Source organism: Gambusia affinis, linkage group LG03 (assembly GCF_019740435.1).
Source record: "Gambusia affinis linkage group LG03, SWU_Gaff_1.0, whole genome shotgun sequence".
In the NCBI taxonomy this organism is placed as follows: Eukaryota; Metazoa; Chordata; class Actinopteri; order Cyprinodontiformes; family Poeciliidae; genus Gambusia; species Gambusia affinis.
The window spans coordinates 21,787,704-21,806,062 of NC_057870.1; the positions used below are offsets into that span (position 1 = coordinate 21,787,704).

The following is an 18,359-nucleotide window of genomic DNA, read 5'->3' on the forward strand; positions in this document are numbered from 1 at the left end:
TTGGTGCTCATGAGCTCTACATCCAGGTTGATTGTTTTATATTTGCCTTGTAAATGAATAATGTCATAATTAGTCAACTACATTCCTGCTCATTTTAAAAGCAAACGATAAATTATAAAAAACAGAAGTATCTGATTAGATCACACAACATAAACTAACAGGAAATCAGAAACTGTCAGAATTTTTAATGTTCAATAAAACTATTAATCCGGCTATACTTTTTTTTTTTAATCTGTTTTCTAAAAAAATCATCTTCTGTTTTATTTTATGTATTTTTGATGTTTGGTGTCCATTTTCTCTGTTATTGCTTGACTTGTGCATTTCCAATGTAGAGAATAAAACAGATCTGTAATTTCTAAGGTTTAAATCTGCCTGTTTTAATGTTTTTAACTTGTTCATAGGCAACATTTTGGACAGTATGCTGCTAAAGGCATCCAGTAAGGAAACAGTGGAGAATGGGAAGAAGGCATTAGGCAGCACGGCTCCTGCTTTGTCTTCTCAGAGATTCCTGTGGTGTCACTGTTACCACCACTGCCCCGATGATTCAACTAACAACACATGCAGGTAACTCAGGAACACAAAACCAACATAAGTCCATGTTTTAACAAAAGATCCATTTGTTTTGTTTGCTTTTCTGTGTCTGAATGTTCCTTTTTTTTGAAGGACGGATGGGTACTGCTTTACAATGGTGGAGGAGGAGGGCGGGGTACCGTTCCTCACTGCAGGTTGCCTGGGGCTGGTCGGATCCGAGTTTCAGTGCAGGGTGAGTTTGAACATCACAATTCAATTCTATATCCATTTTTCCCCACACAATTATTAATCATCTGTGATTGATATTGCTTAAATCATTTTATATAGCAAGATTTCCAATGATTGTGTTAAAAAACAAAAACAAAATTACTCTGTTAGCTATAAATCTGGTTGTTATGTTTATTTTGTTCAATTACAGGTGGATACAGTTAGACTCTAGATATTTGTATACATTTAAAAAGGCAGCCATTTTCTTTCTCACATTAAGGTAGGTCAAACGTTTCTTGCCTGGAAGTATTTGACAAAAGGTTTATGTGTCCAAAGTGGCAGAACTATGAGGGATTTATTTTAATCACATCCAGCACAGCATGAAAGATTAAAAAAAAATATCAAAGATCTCAAAGTTCAACTGAGATAACCATCGTAGTTTGCAGTGTGATATTACCAAGATGCAACAAGAGACAAATTTATTTCAATTTCCTTTTTTTTATTTTTTTTATTTTTTTTTTACCCCCACTGTCAATAATTGTGAAAGGTGCTGTACGTACTAAGTACTAATACCAGGCTCAACTTTTTATGACTTTTGTGTCCTCAGGACACGGTGTTCCCCCATGAGAGGAAATCGTTAGAGTGCTGCACGGATGAAGATTTTTGTAACAGAAACCTGCATCCGACTCTCCCTCCACTCAAACCGCCTCGTAAGTTTTTCTCTACACTGTAATCACTCTTTCTCTCTTTCTCATCCAGTTCATATTGTACTATACAGTCATAGTGTAATGATAAACTAATAATACAATGATATACAAATACAAAGAAATTAATTATTATGAAAAATGTCAGTATTGCAGAACTTTAAATTCATTCACTCTATAGACTCTTTAGAAAAGCAGTGAAATATTCCAGGCTTTTATTTATTGTAATTTTGTCGGTAATGTCTTACAACTCTGAAATGTCTCAGAAAATTAGAATATTGTTAAAGTTAAATGTTGGAAACTCACAGTGTTAAACCACAATATGATAATTAACTCAAATACCTACAAAGGTCTCCTGATTGCTCAGTTTAGGTCAGTAGACGACACAGTCATAAAGAAGACCGTCGTTGGACAAATGTCCAATAGGCAGTCATTAACACCTTTTACAAGGAGCTGCAAAGGGTCACTGCTGAAGAAGCTGTTGTTCACGAAGTGCTGTATCTAAACAAAGAAGGTTCAGTGAAAGGAAAAAGTGTAGTAGAAATAGGTTCTCCAGTGACAGAAATAACTGCAACCTTAAGACAACTGTTGAGCAATATCCTTAAAATGAGTTGGAGGAGCTTTACATGGAATGGACTGAAGCTGGACTCAGTAAAGAGCCATGTTCAGACAAATCTGAACTTAGGCTACCAGTGTCTTAGCTGGGCTAAGTGGAAAAAAAGAGCTGGATTTTTGAACAGTGGTGTTTTTAACAGATGAAAACAGAGTTTGCATTTCATTTGGAAATAAAAGTCCCAGAGTCTGGAGGAAGAGTGGGAAGGTATAGAATCCATGATGCTTGACAGCCTGTGTGAAGTTTCTACAGTCAGAGATGATTTGGGGTTCTACGTCGGCTGCTGGTGTTGGTCTGCTAGCTTAGTGACCATGGTGTTGGTGTGCTGGATTGATCAGCAAACAGGTCAGGCCTGATCTATAGAGTGAGAATCTATAGAGTGTTGTCAAGATGGAGATGAGAGACATCAGAGCCAACAAGGCAGATGACCTGAAGGTAGCCGTCAAAGCAACATGTCTCCTTTACACCTTAACATATCCACAGACTGATTACCTCCATTCCATGCTGCATTGATGCAGTGATTAATTTACAAATATTGAGTATATAAAAATGAGCATAGTTTTGGTAACATTGAAATTTCCAATAAATATAATAATTTTTTTTTTTAAAGTATCCTATTTTGATGCTCTAAAAGTTTTCTGATGTATGTAATTTTGGAGAGTGAGGGAGTTGATGCAAGCCGTCTAGTTTGAACCAAGGTCTGTACACGACTATATTTGAGAAACAGTAAGTAAAGATTTGCAGGGAAATCACTGGCTTCTGCAGATGCTGAAGGCAGTCATCAATCTGAAACCTTATCATCAGGGAACAGGAGGAGAATTCATCGACTTCAGGATGAGGGCTTCCTGCCGCTGTTCCCAGGTCTCGAGGGAAGAAACAGTGTGCCAGAAGAAAATAGAAAAATTATGAGGGGAATTTGATTTGAACACAAATTATTCAAGTGGAGTTTGACTAATAGAGACAAACTGGGAAACACAGAAAAGACAAATAAAATTATGAAATGTTTTAGATGTCAATTTTGAAAATTATTTTATCTTTTCCTGTCTAGTGTATGTCGATTGGAAGATCCACCACATGGCACTATTGATCTCAGTCGCTGTGTGCATCATTATACTGGCTGCCATTATTTTCTTCTGCTACTTCAGGTAATCACATGGAACAGTGATGATACTTCACTGCTTTCTTCCTTAATGTGCAAAAGTGCTGTGCAGTTCATCCTTTTTATTAGAGGAATATTGATGATTGCTTGCTGAATAACATGATTCTACAGGTACAAGCGGCAAGAGTCTCGTCCTCGGTACAGCATCGGTTTGGAACAAGATGAAACATACATTCCTCCTGGAGAGTCTCTGAAGGACCTGATAGAGCAGTCACAGACCTCTGGCTCAGGCTCAGGTCTCCCTCTGTTGGTGAGATGCCCACAAAACACTTTTGAAAATACCCTGCTTGTAATCATTGTCAGTCTTTACCTAAAATCTTTAGATTTTTTTCCCCCCCAAAATGGATTAAATAACACATCGGAAGATTTTGTTTTAAGGCTTTTGAATCCCAAAATTTCAGAAATGGTGGCACACAAAGCAAGGCACACAGATGGTACATTATTTATCTGTGCCCTCTTTTTCTCATCCCCAGGTCCAGAGAACCATAGCCAAGCAGATTCAGATGGTGAAGCAGATTGGAAAGGGGAGGTATGGCGAGGTGTGGATGGGAAGGTGGAGAGGAGAAAAGGTGGCTGTTAAAGTTTTCTTTACCACTGAGGAGGCCAGTTGGTTCAGAGAGACCGAGATTTACCAGACTGTCCTAATGAGACATGAGAACATACTGGGTGAGTCTCGCTGGATGACCTGGCATGTGGCGTTTTTTTTTTTTTGTTTGTTTGTTTTATTTTATTTTGAAACCTTGGGTTTTCATGCACCTGTAAATGATTGTTTAAAATTCTCTTTATTTCAACTTTACAAACTTTACAATTGTCATGAATGTGTTTATTACAAATTTAGAATAATTTTTTTTTTCTTCAAAAATTGCTTCTATTTGTCATAGACGATGAGACAAGAGATAGCAAAACAACGTGAAAAATAAAAGCGTCTGTTTATAACTTTAGATTTTATAGAAAAGTACCCTGTTAAAAATGATTTACACCTTTATTAATTGATGAAAACTGTATCGGTATTACAACACTCTCCCTTCTCCTCATTGATGAAGCTTTCTAGTTTCTATGAGTAATTTGAATATTTATCTGTGGTGATGTCTCTGAGGCTGGAAGGCCTCCTTGCCTTCACCCTAATCTTTAGTTCTCTTCACAGTTCCTCTTACCCAGAAATGTGTTGGTCAAATCAAATGATTATATTGTGCTTTAGTATTCAGAGAGATGTAATAATCTTTTGAGTTTCACTGCAAATTGTATGATGTGAGATTTTAATCACATGTTAAATAGTTTTTGCTTTGACATCCATTTTTGTCCACTTTTAAATTCATATCTTTCTTTAAAAGATACAATGTACACAAACCAACAGGAATGCTTGGGTCAATAATGTATACGTGCCAGAATGAGTCATAAAAGCTAATTTTTATTTGATATGGTGAAGATATAATTTTCTCAGGAGGAACCATAAAATAGCATGATTTGTGAAACTGGAAGACAATGAGTAAAAATAAGCATATTGTATTTCATTAGAATACAAACTAATAAGCAGTGAACCAAATGTAAAACCCAGAGGTACACCTACATTAAACTATTTGAACTACATGAACTGTTTCAGAGACTTTAATCATTCATACAAACACAAAGTTTTCTGTTACTCTGACATAATTTAATGCATTAGGTGAAACTCGAAAGCCATATGACATTAAAAGGTTTATCTCCATCCTACTCTTGATTGTAACAGTACAGCATAAAGCTCTGCTCTGCATTCCCAGAACAGTGATAAAATGTTTTTTTTACTTTCCCTTTAGATTATTAAACACTTCAGTATTCGTATATAACATATTTCAGGTCCCATGGCACAGCATAAAATAATCAGTATTTTTGTTTACTTTAAACAGGTAAATTTTATTTTTATTTTATTCTTAATTCTCAAAGAAATCCTATTGAGCTTACAGTCTTAAATCTTGAAGAATAAGAAGAAAGTCCCTTACTGTGAAAGTGGTCTGTGCCGTTATGATAGAGCCTAATTGATGCTGTTCATTTATATGAGCACACTGTCAGGAGAATTACCTATTTGAATTGCCCATCATAATTATTGGTGCTATTAGCGAATATGAAAGGTGTGTGATGTGTGAACAGCTGGATTCTTTCAAATTCAACCAGCAATATGGAAATTATAACTCCCTGCCTCTCTTTATTCCTCATTCCCTCCTTCACAGGTTTCATAGCTGCAGATATCAAAGGAACCGGCTCCTGGACCCAGCTCTATCTCATCACTGACTACCATGAAAACGGATCCTTGTATGACTACCTGAAATCAACCACCCTGGACAATAAAGCCATGCTGCGTTTGGCCTATTCATCTGTTTCGGGACTTTGTCACCTTCATACAGAGATCTTTGGCACTCAGGGCAAACCCGCCATTGCTCACAGGGACCTTAAGAGTAAGAACATACTGGTGAAAAGAAATGGGACCTGCTGCATTGCTGATCTTGGACTGGCAGTAAAGTTTATTAGGTGTGTATTAGAAACATAAACATTTTAGCATCTTTCCATTTAAATGTGTATTTTTATGAATTAGTTCTTGTTGAAATTAATGACTCTAGTGACACCAATGAAGTGGACATCCCCCCCAACACTCGAGTTGGTACGAAGCGCTACATGCCTCCAGAGGTTCTGGATGAGACTTTGAACAGGAGTCATTTTCAGTCATACATCATGGCCGACATGTACAGCTTTGGGCTCATCCTCTGGGAGATCACTCGGCGTTGTGTCTCAGGAGGTAAATATAGTGCATCTCAAACAATTTCCGACCCCTTGACCTTTTCCCCTTTCACTCACTTCAGTGTAGTTCAGTAGGATTTTATCTGAGCCCATTCATAATTGTAAAGAGGAAGGAAAATTGTCTTCAGCCCAATCAATCGGCACATAGAAACACCTTTGAAAACAGTTAAAACTGTAAGTTGTTTGAAGTATGTCTCATCAAACTGAAACATTTCCTCATTGTAAAGTTAATCAAAATGGATGGAAGGTACCTGCAAGCAGCATTTTTAAAGTCTTGCCATAGATTCTGAGTTGGATTTAGGCTTGGGCTTGGACTGGATTCTGTGGCTCTTGCTGTTTGTTCAGCATTGTTGAACAAACAGCCCCGGTCTCAAGTTTTGTACATCCTCAATCAGGTTTTTCTTCAGGTCTACATTTAGCTTCATCCATTTTCTCACCAACCAATTTTCCTGTCCCTGCTTAAGTAACGGATTCTCACGACATGATGGCAACCATGTTTCACTTTGATGATGGTGTCTCAGTGGAGATAAATAGTTTTAATGAAACAAGAAAGAGTTGAACTAATTCAATGTATTACTCAAGTAAAAATTAAAAGTACAATGCGACACCTAAAAAACCTATTCAAGTAAAACAAGTAAAAAATAGTTAATTACTACCATCCTCTCAGTTCATCTGAGTACTTTCTTGTACTTCAGCACAATTCCTCTGTCTACTGCATGGCATTGGGTAAACTGTGCATAAAATTTAATTTTGAAATCACCCCTAAAGTTAACTATCATCTCTGACTTACGTTATACAGGAATCCTAGAGGAGTACCAGTTACCGTATCATGAGTTAGTTCCCACAGACCCTTCATATGAAGACATGCGGGAGGTGGTCTGCATCAAGAAACTACGGCCATCCTTTCCAAATCGATGGAGCAGCGATGAGGTAATATATGGTAAAACATGCAATATTATACATGCACAACCAAACAAATGACCTCCCGAACACAAATCTGTATCTTTGCAGTGTTTGAGACAGATGGGGAAGCTGATGACAGAATGCTGGGCCAACAACCCGGCCTGCCGCCTGACAGCCCTGCGGGTCAAAAAGACACTTGCCAAAATGTCAGAATCACAGGATATCAAGCTGTGAGAAGCCACTGCCAGCTGTGCAAAGAATGGACACTGACAACCACACTGGCTTTGGTCCATCCCATTGCAAAGCCTTCATCTCTTGGAGAAAAGGAGATTAGAAGATCACAAAATCATATATACGCCCAGAACTCTGCAACTCAAGGCTCTTTGAAAACAGCTATGTCGTATGTGGCCAAGTTGGTTTATCAAATTAGATTCAGACTAGTGTGAATCATCTAAATGTCCTGGATAGATTTAACTTGAGGCTGTAGCTGCAGAGAAACTACAACTGTCTACTGACCAGTAAGTGGAACATAATATCTGTGCTTTCTGTGAAAGCTATCCTACCTGTTAGATGAAGGTCTGATCGATAGAAATGAAGAGGTGTGGATCAACGCAATACATCGCTGCAGGAGAACACATCCTTTCTAAACACATGCCACCTCACTACTGGCTTTATATAATTATTAATATTATTGTTATTGAATAAACACATTTTTGTCACTCATTAATGGACTGCTTTTGGCTGCAAGACCTGACACCATGTGACACATGTATTATGAGGCGTTACTGTAAAATTTTGTTCATGGTGATAACATTTCTAGACACTGAAAATTCAATATTTGTATGTGAGCTGCAATAGGCTAATTGAAGTTGTAAAAATGCGTTTTTTCATGTAAAACTCAAATAGAAGACTTGTCTGTGGGAAAATAAAGTTTCTATGTTGACATTAACTGTGGTTCTGAGGGCCTTTTTGTATTTTGTGTTTAACCATATTTGTAAAAGAGTTATTCCCAACATGGAATTAAAATTGAACATAAGTCCAAGTCAGATTTTTGTTTTTGTATTTATCTATGGTGGATACGCTTACACAAATTATTGACTCTTATAGTAATCAATAATTCATGGAAACCCTTCTTATTTAGTAGTTATGTTACACTCTGGAACAATAAAGATTCTGGAGAATTGGGGACTTATATTTCACTCTATGCTGCAGTTTCTTCAGTGCAGCACAGAGTGAAGATTTATTTACTGCCCTTGCTATTCCTCTCACTATGTGGTGACAAGATAAACTCATCCCACCAGTTTTTTTTTTCTTCTATAGGTCATAAACATCTCAAACATTGATCTCATATATAGGCAACTTTAGGTCAGTTGCTCATTTCTTGTGGCTGTTTTCTTCTTTATGCAGATCCACAAACATTTTACTTTATTTCCTCCGTCCATCATCTGTGTCCTCTTGTCCTTGCAGTGCCACTTGATGGCCAGTTATCAAGCATCGCACTGGATGCTTGATAACTGCTGGACTAACAAACAAACATACACACACTTATACCGTAAGGCAGGGACGTCAATAAGCTAATATGTAAAATCAACTTTTTGAGCTTTACATCATGTTATAATGTTCCCCCACCAAATCCTTCAGACTAGCCAGTAGCAATTAGCAAACACCTGGTGGAATTGCACATCTGCCGAGCTCATTATACGAGCTACTTCTCAGTGCAACACTGATTAAAATTTGATAAAAGATTAATGGAGGAGCGCTGCTGTGATGACTTTATGAAGGTGGAGTTTCAGGGAGAACAGGAGTTTTTAAAGAGACACTGGCCCAGTTTTAAGGGCCAGTGTTACAAAGTTAGTTTTTTTAAGTTAGTCATATTTGATATACATGTACACATGCATAGCATTTTTAAAAGCATAGTTCCTTGTGGGCGACTGTGGCTCTATGGTAGAGTAGTCGTCTTGCAATCGGAAGGTTGTATGTTCGATTCCAGCTTCCTCCTGCCACATGTCGATGTGCCTCTGGGCAAGGCACTTAACCCCAAATTGTATTGGTGTACAGTATTGGTGTATGAATGGGTGTGTGTTTGTGAGTGCGACTGGCTGAATGTGACTCTAGTGTAAAGCGCTTTGAGTGGTCAAAATGACTGGAAAAGCGCTATATAAGTTCAGTCCAATTGATCATGCTATTAAATGGCACTGTATGCCCAGAAAATGCTTAATACCACTAAGTTTTTGAACTGTGGGAGGAAACTGGACTACACGGAAAAAGTCCCAGCATGCTGAGGGAGAACATGGAAACTCCATGCAGAAGAAGCTCAGGGTGAGATTCAAACACAGGAACAGCTCTTATTCAGATCAGTAAGTTTCATATTTTCATATTTATATTGCTGAAAAAGAAGCCTGTGTCGTTTTGTTTTTTTGAGTAAATTTACTTTTCTTTCTCTATTTGTTTTCCTTTTAGGAATTATGCCATACTTAATATTTACCTGCTGTGACTATTTAAGAAGTTTAATGAAATTTCAACATCCCCTCAATAAAGTGATTCACTTATCCACATGCTTGATTCACAGTTTGCGGCGGCCACATATTAATGAGTCTCTCAGACGTGCGCCTTCGTTTGTTGGAAAAAAAAGAAAGAAAACCCCAGCATGCCTCATTATAACCCATCAGTGCTGCTGAGTACACAGCATGTAGAACAGTGACACCATAAGGACTTTTTAGTTTTTCGATTCCTTCCTTCTGGCTCATATTATCTCACTACAGTTTGTGATTTAAAAAATGTCTCATAATATTGCAGCACAAGCTCCAACAGCTAACTTTTTCCAGCGGCTCTTTCCACAAAAACACACAATTTAGGACAAAGTTTCAGCATTGCTTATAAATATAATTTATTAATTGTCTTAAAAATTCTTTCTTACACTTTGTACAGAAAATAATTAGAGGAGATAGAAAGGCAAGCAGTCAGCAATATTAAGCAAGACTCTTGAAGCGTGCCAGAGTTAGCTAAAATGGACCAATACTATCCCACACTAATCAAATCAAATCAAATCAAACCACTCATAATAAAATAAAATGCAAAATTACAAGGACAATTCTAGTTATAGACTTCTATCATGATAACCAATATTTGCATAGTAGACACTGCTTTTACAAGAAAGGAAAAACTCAAAAGAACCTTTAAAACATACAAACTAGTATCTAATTGTACTGCTTTTTTAAATTCTGAAATATGCCAAATATAGTCAACAGTACACAACTGTACAGATTGTAGATACAAAATATTTTTACATATTTTTATATCTTTACACTACTTTCTTTGTTTTCACAACATGAAGGACAATTCAAAGGAGATCTGGATGTACCCTCTTTTGAAAGAAAAAAAAACATTTTTGTACAACACAAACACAAAAAATGCTCATTCTGCTGGTAAGCTGTAAACGCAGAAACAAACATGTTTCTTCAAAAAAAAAAAAACAATTTTCTCCAACATGTTTACTCAGTTAAAAAATAGATCTAGTATGACTTAGCTTTAATATGTTACCCTACATCTTTGACCTTTAACTGTCACGAGGACTGCAGTGTCCTTTTGGACCCAACATGTAAGATTTTTGGGAGTGACAGTATGAAAGATGTTTCCATGTTTTATATTTGATCTCAAACAAACAGATCCAAAGAGCTGATGGTCTAGGCTTGTCTTCTCATTAGAGTGTCTCAGCCCTTCCCTTTGATTTCCTCATACCTGAAATTAGAGGTTCCATAACCAGCTATTTGTACAATACCTTATAAAAGTTGACACATGTCTTGAGCTTTTTCACATTTTGTCATATAACAACCACACAGTTTATTTTATTTCATTGGATTATTATTTGTATTTTTTGTGATTTGCAAATGCCAAATAATGCATAATTGTGAAGTAGAAGCAAAATGAAACATAGTTCACAAAATGTCTCATAAATAAAAATCTAATCTGTGTAGATTGTCCAGGTTACTCTTTAGTCCAGTGATTCCCATCAGAAGTCATATGATTAGTAAACAAGTTTTTACATATGTGGAGTTTATTTTCACTATAAATCCTTCAGTTCTGTGAAGGCCTCGGATATTTGTTAGAGAAAATTAGCAAACATCATGAAAACCAAGCAACACAATAGATGAAGTTGTTTAAAGGTGTAGGTGGGATCATTTGCTGACATGGCAATTTTGTTTCTCAGCAAATATTCTGGTCTTTAGATGTGCAAAGCTGGTGTAAACATACTCCATACTACTGGCTGCTGTAACTGCAGTGAAACTTTTGACTTGTTGTTGGGGGGCAGGAGGCAAAATTTAATTACTATGGGTTGGTATGTCACAAAAATCTCTATAAAATATTCTGAAGGTGGCAGATGTTACGTGACAAAGAGTGAATAGTTCAAGGGGTACAAATCCTTTACAAGGCACTGTAAATGTTCTAATTCTGACACTTAAAACATAACTATTCAGAGACCTTTTCATCATGAACAACTGGGTTTACATCTGTGCAGGAGGTCTAGATCTGAAGTTTATAACTTATTGAACAACAAAAAATCTAAATAATAAAATCAGTGTTTGGAGGACGACCACAAGATTTTGACATATGATTTTTTTTTACCCTTTAAATCATGTTTTTTTTTTTTTTTTTCTTTTGACAAGATCCTTTACAGAAGCTCCTCTGCAAACTTGGTGTTCAGTTACATATGGCATGTCTCCATACACCTTTGTGAATATTTCATATGCATTTCCCTTGAGCTGAATGTTCATGTAGTCTAATTAAATGATAAACATCATACACGTCTCCAGGGGCATCTGACAATTATTCATAAAACACAGAGCTGGAGTTTTTCATTTACATAAAACTGTTGACATGAGACAAACTGAACTTTTGAAACAGTCATACTTTATTTAACAAAGGCCCCTTCAGTTCTGTGGATTTTAACTTTTTCAAACAAAATGCTTTGCTCTGGATTTCTAGATGACAACAAATAACAGGGAAAAACTGTGAAATATGTTCATTAATGTAGTTAAAACAATACATAATAAAATTAAAACAAAAATGTTTATGCAACTATCAATAACTAAAATAATATTATGCAAACAATTTTATACCCATGTATTTACACTGTGAAGATGAGAAAGAGGAGAAAAGGTTCATTTTAAATGCTGTAATTCTTCCAAGGCCACTAGATGGTGCCAGTGACCAACAAAGTCACAGTTGGATAATTTATCTGACATCCTGTGAAAATGAGGAGAAAAAACACTGCCATATAATACTGAATTTGGTTCACAACTGGATTTAAAAAATAATCTTCGGTGACTTGTTTCCCAGAGTTAAACCCTCTCCAGAAACAAGCCTGAACTGCCAGCCAGGAACCGTCCAGGATGTATAAAAAAATAAACAGGTCGGCATCTCTGCTGCACAAAACATGAGTTTTACAGGAAATGTTTTTCTTGATTGAAATATGAAAGGAAAAAAAAAAAAAATTAAGAAAAACATACAAAACACAAGAGGAGATGTGGTGCTCTTTCTTTTGTGAAATTTCCACAGCAACAGTTTGGAAAACAATCTTTGGATTGGCTTATCTGACAAATTATCTTGCCTTTCCTGCTCTCCTGACCCAAATGATTTAAAATTATTGAGTCTATTAGAAATCATCCTATGGGGTACGAAAAAAAAAAACAGTTTTCTCCGACTTGTTTCCGGTCAGGATTCCTGATTAACAAGCACTGTGTCAGAAAATCTGTAGACAGATTGTATCACGTAGACATCGTGATACAAGGAGCGTTCCCTAAGAGACAATATAAAGACGACAAACTGTACCAACAAACACGTACAGTCAAGGCTTATAGGAAAAGAGTCTTCTTCATCGCTGCTCTCATTATCTGCTTTCCATCCAGATGGTCACCTGCCCGCTGCTTCCATCACTTTATGTTGATGTCCTCCCTCTGTTCTGTAATCAGTTTAGCTGCTCTCTGAGTTTGCTTTCATCTTTGTGAAGAGTCTACCTGCGTCTTTGTTTATCCTCAATCTAGCATTCCCTACTCCTCTGTAATTGGTTTACCTTTGCTTCCTTTATGATTCTGTTTCCTTCCTATATAAGATTTCAAGGTCAGTATCTCCATTTCTGCTTCCCTTTCTTTTTTCCTGTCCCTGTTCATCATACAAGCAAGAAAGTAACTGCTTGGAGAAAATGTGATTTTTTTTCTTTCTCTCTTTTAGACGTGTACATATTCCCTTCACTCCTGATACACAGATTTATCTTTCTTGTATTCATGACTCCCAAAAACTCACACACTGGTACACATCAGCACCTGCTTGAGCACCTATTTCTTTCACTGCGACCGCTTAATTGCCACAGTATTTAAACAGTGCTGCTCAATCACCGGGGGCGACAACTTTTCTTTGAATTTGCATCCAATCAGGTTATCCGCAGTACCAACCACAGACAATCCATATGTAATTCTCTGGAGTTTGACTGTCATAATAAAAATGTTCCTTTGTTAGTGTTCTGATGTCATGGAGGCAAGGCTGCTGTCGTGACGGCCCATTTCTTCCAGCACAGCGGCCAGTTCATTTAGATCTCCATCGGGAAAATGTTGGGCTTCCCAGAGATCCAGGATGACACCTGTAGGACTGGACTTGGTGGCAAAGTAGTTCAGGTATCTAAAAAAATAAAGGAGGAAGTCAAGAAAGGGTTAAAAAGTTCATAATGCGGCTTGAAAAGTATGAATATAGTCAATCTATCATTGAAACCTGAGGAATATACTGTATTTTGGTCCTTTGACACAAACAATTATGAACAAATTAGACAAAAAAAAAATCCCCCAATTTTTTTTTCCTCATAAATGCAGTAACAATTCAATAGGGAGTTGCAACATGTGTCACGAATCAGGACGTCAGTGACTGCAGAGGAAGAGCCTGACACTAAGCCATCTCACACAAAGGTCTTGTTGCAGCTTTGAAGTATAAAAACCATCATATTTCTGTCTCACGGGGATAAAAGGAGACTTTCTGTTCTGTAAATCTTCTGATTGTACTGTTGACACACTCTGGTGCCGTTTTAATAAAAGCAAAGGATGTACCATAATTTCTTATGTTACATTTTTATGGTTTCTAATTTATTATTTGTGCCTAACAGCATATTTTCATTCAACAATTAAAACAATCTTTCTTACATTGTTTCTTCCTTATTTGGACTTCATCTGTTTCCAATAAGGAACAGCTGTTAAGTGACCTCGGGGGCTCAGTTCAACTCATAAAAAGGCCATTAGGCTTTCTTTCAGATCTGTCTCAATACAAACGGATATTTCGGCCGAGTACGAAAGAACTTTCCAGACATAAATGTGGTCACTCTGCGTGATTAGGCAAGGAGAAAGCTGTAACAGCAAGCCTTACTTTGGTGAACGCTTTCACAGATCAGTGGCAAAACAACTTTCTGAGACTCTTATGAAAACTTGCTTTTTACAGGAAATGGGAAAGTAAACAACACATTTTCTACCACTTCACCTGCTGACCAGAAAGCATGGTGCCCACATTCACCAGCTGCGTCATGAGCAGGAAGGCCGTGGGGACAATGATTTGCACTTGTGCCTAATTATCCTCTCAATATCTGGCTCTGGCTTTGTAGCAGCTAGCAAATGAGTCTGAATCATCAAGCCAAGCATCTGTGTATAGCTGACTGGGTAATGATAAAACTCTGAGATTGCTACATGAAGTCAACAGGAGGAAACAAAGTCAAATTACCTATTTAGTTCTGCGGAGACTCACTTTTTTCTTTTACATCAACAATAAAGTGTTGTCCTTTGGACTTCATAGAGGGATACTAGAAGAAGGCTTTGTGTGCAGGATGAAATATTTTCTAAAAATCACAGGTTGCTAGTCACATCACAGAGTCAGCACAAAGACAATTAGATAAAAAAAAACAAGTAAATATTTTACACTTACATACAGCTCCTTTTCACACTTTGTGGCAACTCTTGTAAAAATGTGTAACCAGCTTAAATTTAAACATACTGTATATTATACTGCAGAGGCATAGTCTCACACTGAATAATTTAGAATACGTCTGAGTACATTCAGGGTACAGAGTTGGAAAATCTCACATTCACGGATAATTACTTTTTAAAAAACCTGGTGTCACACTTATAGACACTGGTCACATTACTTATTTAACATGGATCATAATGTTGCTAAAACGTTAATGGTCACCTGCTTACAAATCAATCTTCCACTAATCAAAATAGGGAAGAAACACAGAAAACATGCTATTCAATTGAGGCAGCTTTGTTTTGACTTTCATAAAGGCAGAAATGAAAATAGTTTTTCCCCTAAACTTTAGTCAGAAGATAAATATGTTTACTTTTTAATGCACTTTTAAAATACAATGAAGCCAGCAGAATGTGTTTCATATATAATAAAAACAGAAAAGAAAAAAAAAAAACAAGCAAAAAAACAAAAAACGAGTGCGTTGAGTGAAGCAAAGAGTGAGGAGGAAAAGATACCAAGGAAATTGATTTTATGAAGACGAGCAGATGCTGGAAGATGCAAGAAAAAAAAATTGAGTAATAAAAGAGAAAATATAAATGGACAAGAAAAAAAGTCAAAATAATACATAAAATGTAAATATTCTAAAGTTTCCATTTAATTCAAACAGCTAATGTAAAATGTTATTAATAACAACAGAAAAAACATAAGTATTAGTAATAAAATTATTTCAAATTTATAGTTTTATTGCAACTTAAAGGTGCAATAAAACTAGATCTAAAAATATATATTTAACGTATAAATAAGTTAAAATATAAAAGCTATTGTAAAAGCCAGATAAAAGATAAAACTTTAGATTAAAAAAAGAATAGTTTTTGATACTCTAAGGTTTGAGGCCGTCCCTCAGATGAGAGCCATAAAAAGAAAAAAATGCATCGTTACTTTTTTCTTCTTTAAGATTTACAAATAAACTTTCTCCAGGTCCCTAAAGGATCTGAATGATCATGTGATAAAATGAGATTTGATACAACAAGCATTGATGACTTCCAACCTTAAACTCAATTCTAAAATGTATACAAGCAGAGAGCATAAAATTAAAGTAACATGAACTCTTTTGCTTTTGTTTGCCAGCTTTTATGGAGATGATTTCTGGAGTAAACATAGAGGGGCTAAATATTTTATGAAGACCAGGAACAAGAGCACTGAAGTTTTATCTTCTGCAAGGTATAAAAGCCTATATTAGATTCTTTGTATTTATCAGAGAGAAACGATCAAGGCAATAAAATGTGCTTCTTGAAGAAAAACATTTTAACAAGAATGAAATGTAACACCAAGATCTTTAATTTGATCAATAGTGTTCATTCCCATAGTACATTACTCTATTTGAAAGTTAATGAAAATTCTTAAAAGTTCAGCTTTGTCCTGACAGACTCATATCTAAAGTAACAGCAACAAATTCAGAGTTTGAAACAATTTGAATTTGAAAAAAAAAAAAAAAAAAGTCAGACAAATACCAACAACTAGTGACTTAATCTTGCCACCGCACATAATGAGGGATATGAAAATTAGGTCAAAAAATGTCCCTCACTATAAGAGAAAGCCAGCAAAAATGAGATTATGCATTAATTAAGGCTCTTTAACAACTTACGTAAAGACTTTGTCCACATTTTTGCAAGGATTCGATGACTGTTGAGGATGCTGTGCTGTTCCACATATGGAGAACATGCAAACCCGCCTCAGAAAGACTCCAGAACTTCAGGGTCTCAATCATGAACAAAATTTGCAGCCATTGAAAATAAAATAAGAGAAAATAAAATCTACTACTTCAACAGTTCTTTTCAGACGACTTGCACTCTGTGATTTCATCAGCTAAGTCGAAGCTAAGTTCAAGTCTCTCTAGAAAGTTTTCTGACTAAATAAGTAAAATCAAGTGAAACACCTAAGGGAGCCAAGCAAAACCCAGAAAAAGAAAACAAATAAAAGTAAATGTGAGTGCTACCTGTCCAGGTTGAGTTTGTGAGCCAACATCCTCCAGTCGTTGCCTCTGGTCTGTGGTGCATCCAAACTGCCACACAACTTGTGTCTGATGGATAAAGGAATACGGAAGGCATTAGGCCCCATTAAGGTTGTGATATTACTGGCAGGGTCCATCAGGGATGTGTCTATGCACTGGACTTCCTGGAAAGATGACAAAAGGGGGTCATGAGACCAAGTAATTGATTTAAACAATAACTGATGTAAACATTTATATTATGCACATAGTTTCAAATTCAGAACATGTTTCTAAAGGGCTCTACAATACTTAAACATCTTTGTTATTTATATATACCTGTCAATAGTGATCCACAGTGCAGTTCAGCTAACTGTATTTCAAATTCAAGTACATCCATATCCTTTTAGGCAAAGATTCTGCTCATCTCTCATAAGCTTTTCTTTTGTGAGACCAAAATTACACAGGAGAGTCTTTATCAATACACGAGGAGAAAAAACACAGAAACCTGCAGCCACTTCCTCTCTCTCCCTCCTTCTTGTCAGTCTCCATCTGTTTCTAAGCCTTCACATTATTCTGCCACTCCTGAGCTGAATGGAGGATACAGACTAATAAACGTGGCTTGGCAGAGGGACACGACAACTGTCATTGTTGATGCAAGCGATTACTATTTGCTGTGTCTATTTACCCTCAATTTACCACCAGAATTCCTCTATGGATAGAGATGGAAGAATTAATGCAAAGGGACATTGCTGACTATCTGCCGAAGTGATACATGCTTTACATCTGCTTTGCTTTCCATTGTTCAACACCACAGAATAATTGAGGGTTTCCAGAATTGTACTTATTCGATGACAGGTACAAAACTTACTATTGTATTTTTCCATGTTTTCATGCTTATCTTTACACCAGTCAAACATCCAGTGAGACTAATGCATATATTTGGTCGGTGGCCTATTTCAAATTGATGAAGAGGACTGCAGTTTTCACTGGTATAGAAGTTGCAAAAACTGTCAAGATCTAGGAAGCAACATTCAAAACCCTCTACAAATTTAAATTTGAGCTTAGTGTACATTTCCATTTAGAAACAAACATGGTGGTGGTAGTATTATGCTGAGGGTGTGTTTCACTACAGAAAATAGGTATTGTCTACTCCACTACAAAATCAACAGTCGGTTGAAACGTGGGTTTTAGGTGTTTCAAAGCAACACAGATCTCTGTTTATAGAGAATCTATAAAGCCAGTTAACATTAAGCTTCTGGAACAAACATTATTGGGCTGAGCTTAAGAGCCAGGTTTGTGCCAGCACTCCAGAGCTTTTAAATGAGGGCTGTATTATTCATGGACGGAAGAGTGATCAAATATCTAGGATGATTAGTGTAAGAGGTCTGGTGAAATTAACACAATATGTGGTTTATCTACAACATGCTAAAATAGAGTTAAAATATTCACTGCTGCAGCAGTAGCAAACTCTGAAATCAGTTTTTTTTT

At 36.4% G+C, this 18,359-nt stretch overlaps 2 protein-coding genes across 7 annotated transcripts in view; one reads left to right on the forward strand and one right to left on the reverse strand.

The window, feature by feature from the left end:
- The window catches only part of bmpr1ba (bone morphogenetic protein receptor, type IBa), a 64,214-nt gene extending 56,379 nt beyond the window's left edge, over positions 1 to 7,835 (forward strand). For all 4 annotated transcript variants that reach the window (XM_044111410.1, XM_044111411.1, XM_044111412.1 and 1 more), the window contains 10 exons: positions 402 to 564; positions 664 to 763; positions 1,346 to 1,448; positions 3,104 to 3,200; positions 3,326 to 3,464; positions 3,688 to 3,880; positions 5,419 to 5,716; positions 5,806 to 5,981; positions 6,783 to 6,913; positions 6,995 to 7,835. In XM_044111410.1, coding sequence (XP_043967345.1) covers positions 402 to 564; positions 664 to 763; positions 1,346 to 1,448; positions 3,104 to 3,200; positions 3,326 to 3,464; positions 3,688 to 3,880; positions 5,419 to 5,716; positions 5,806 to 5,981; positions 6,783 to 6,913; positions 6,995 to 7,120 — 1,526 coding nt within the window. In that variant the 3' untranslated portion in view covers positions 7,121 to 7,835. The remainder of the gene's footprint in view (positions 1 to 401; positions 565 to 663; positions 764 to 1,345; positions 1,449 to 3,103; positions 3,201 to 3,325; positions 3,465 to 3,687; positions 3,881 to 5,418; positions 5,717 to 5,805; positions 5,982 to 6,782; positions 6,914 to 6,994) is intronic.
- A 1,932-nt stretch (positions 7,836 to 9,767) lies between these two features.
- LOC122827889 (netrin receptor UNC5C-like) overlaps positions 9,768 to 18,359 on the reverse strand; it is a 193,340-nt gene continuing 184,748 nt past the window's right edge. For 2 of the 3 annotated variants that reach the window (XM_044110982.1, XM_044110981.1), the window contains 2 exons: positions 16,878 to 17,056; positions 9,768 to 13,558 (listed from right to left, as the gene is read on the reverse strand). In XM_044110982.1, the coding sequence (XP_043966917.1) occupies positions 13,396 to 13,558; positions 16,878 to 17,056 (342 nt within the window). In that variant the 3' untranslated portion in view covers positions 9,768 to 13,395. The remainder of the gene's footprint in view (positions 13,559 to 16,877; positions 17,057 to 18,359) is intronic. The other variant, XM_044110983.1, reaches the window with a different exon arrangement.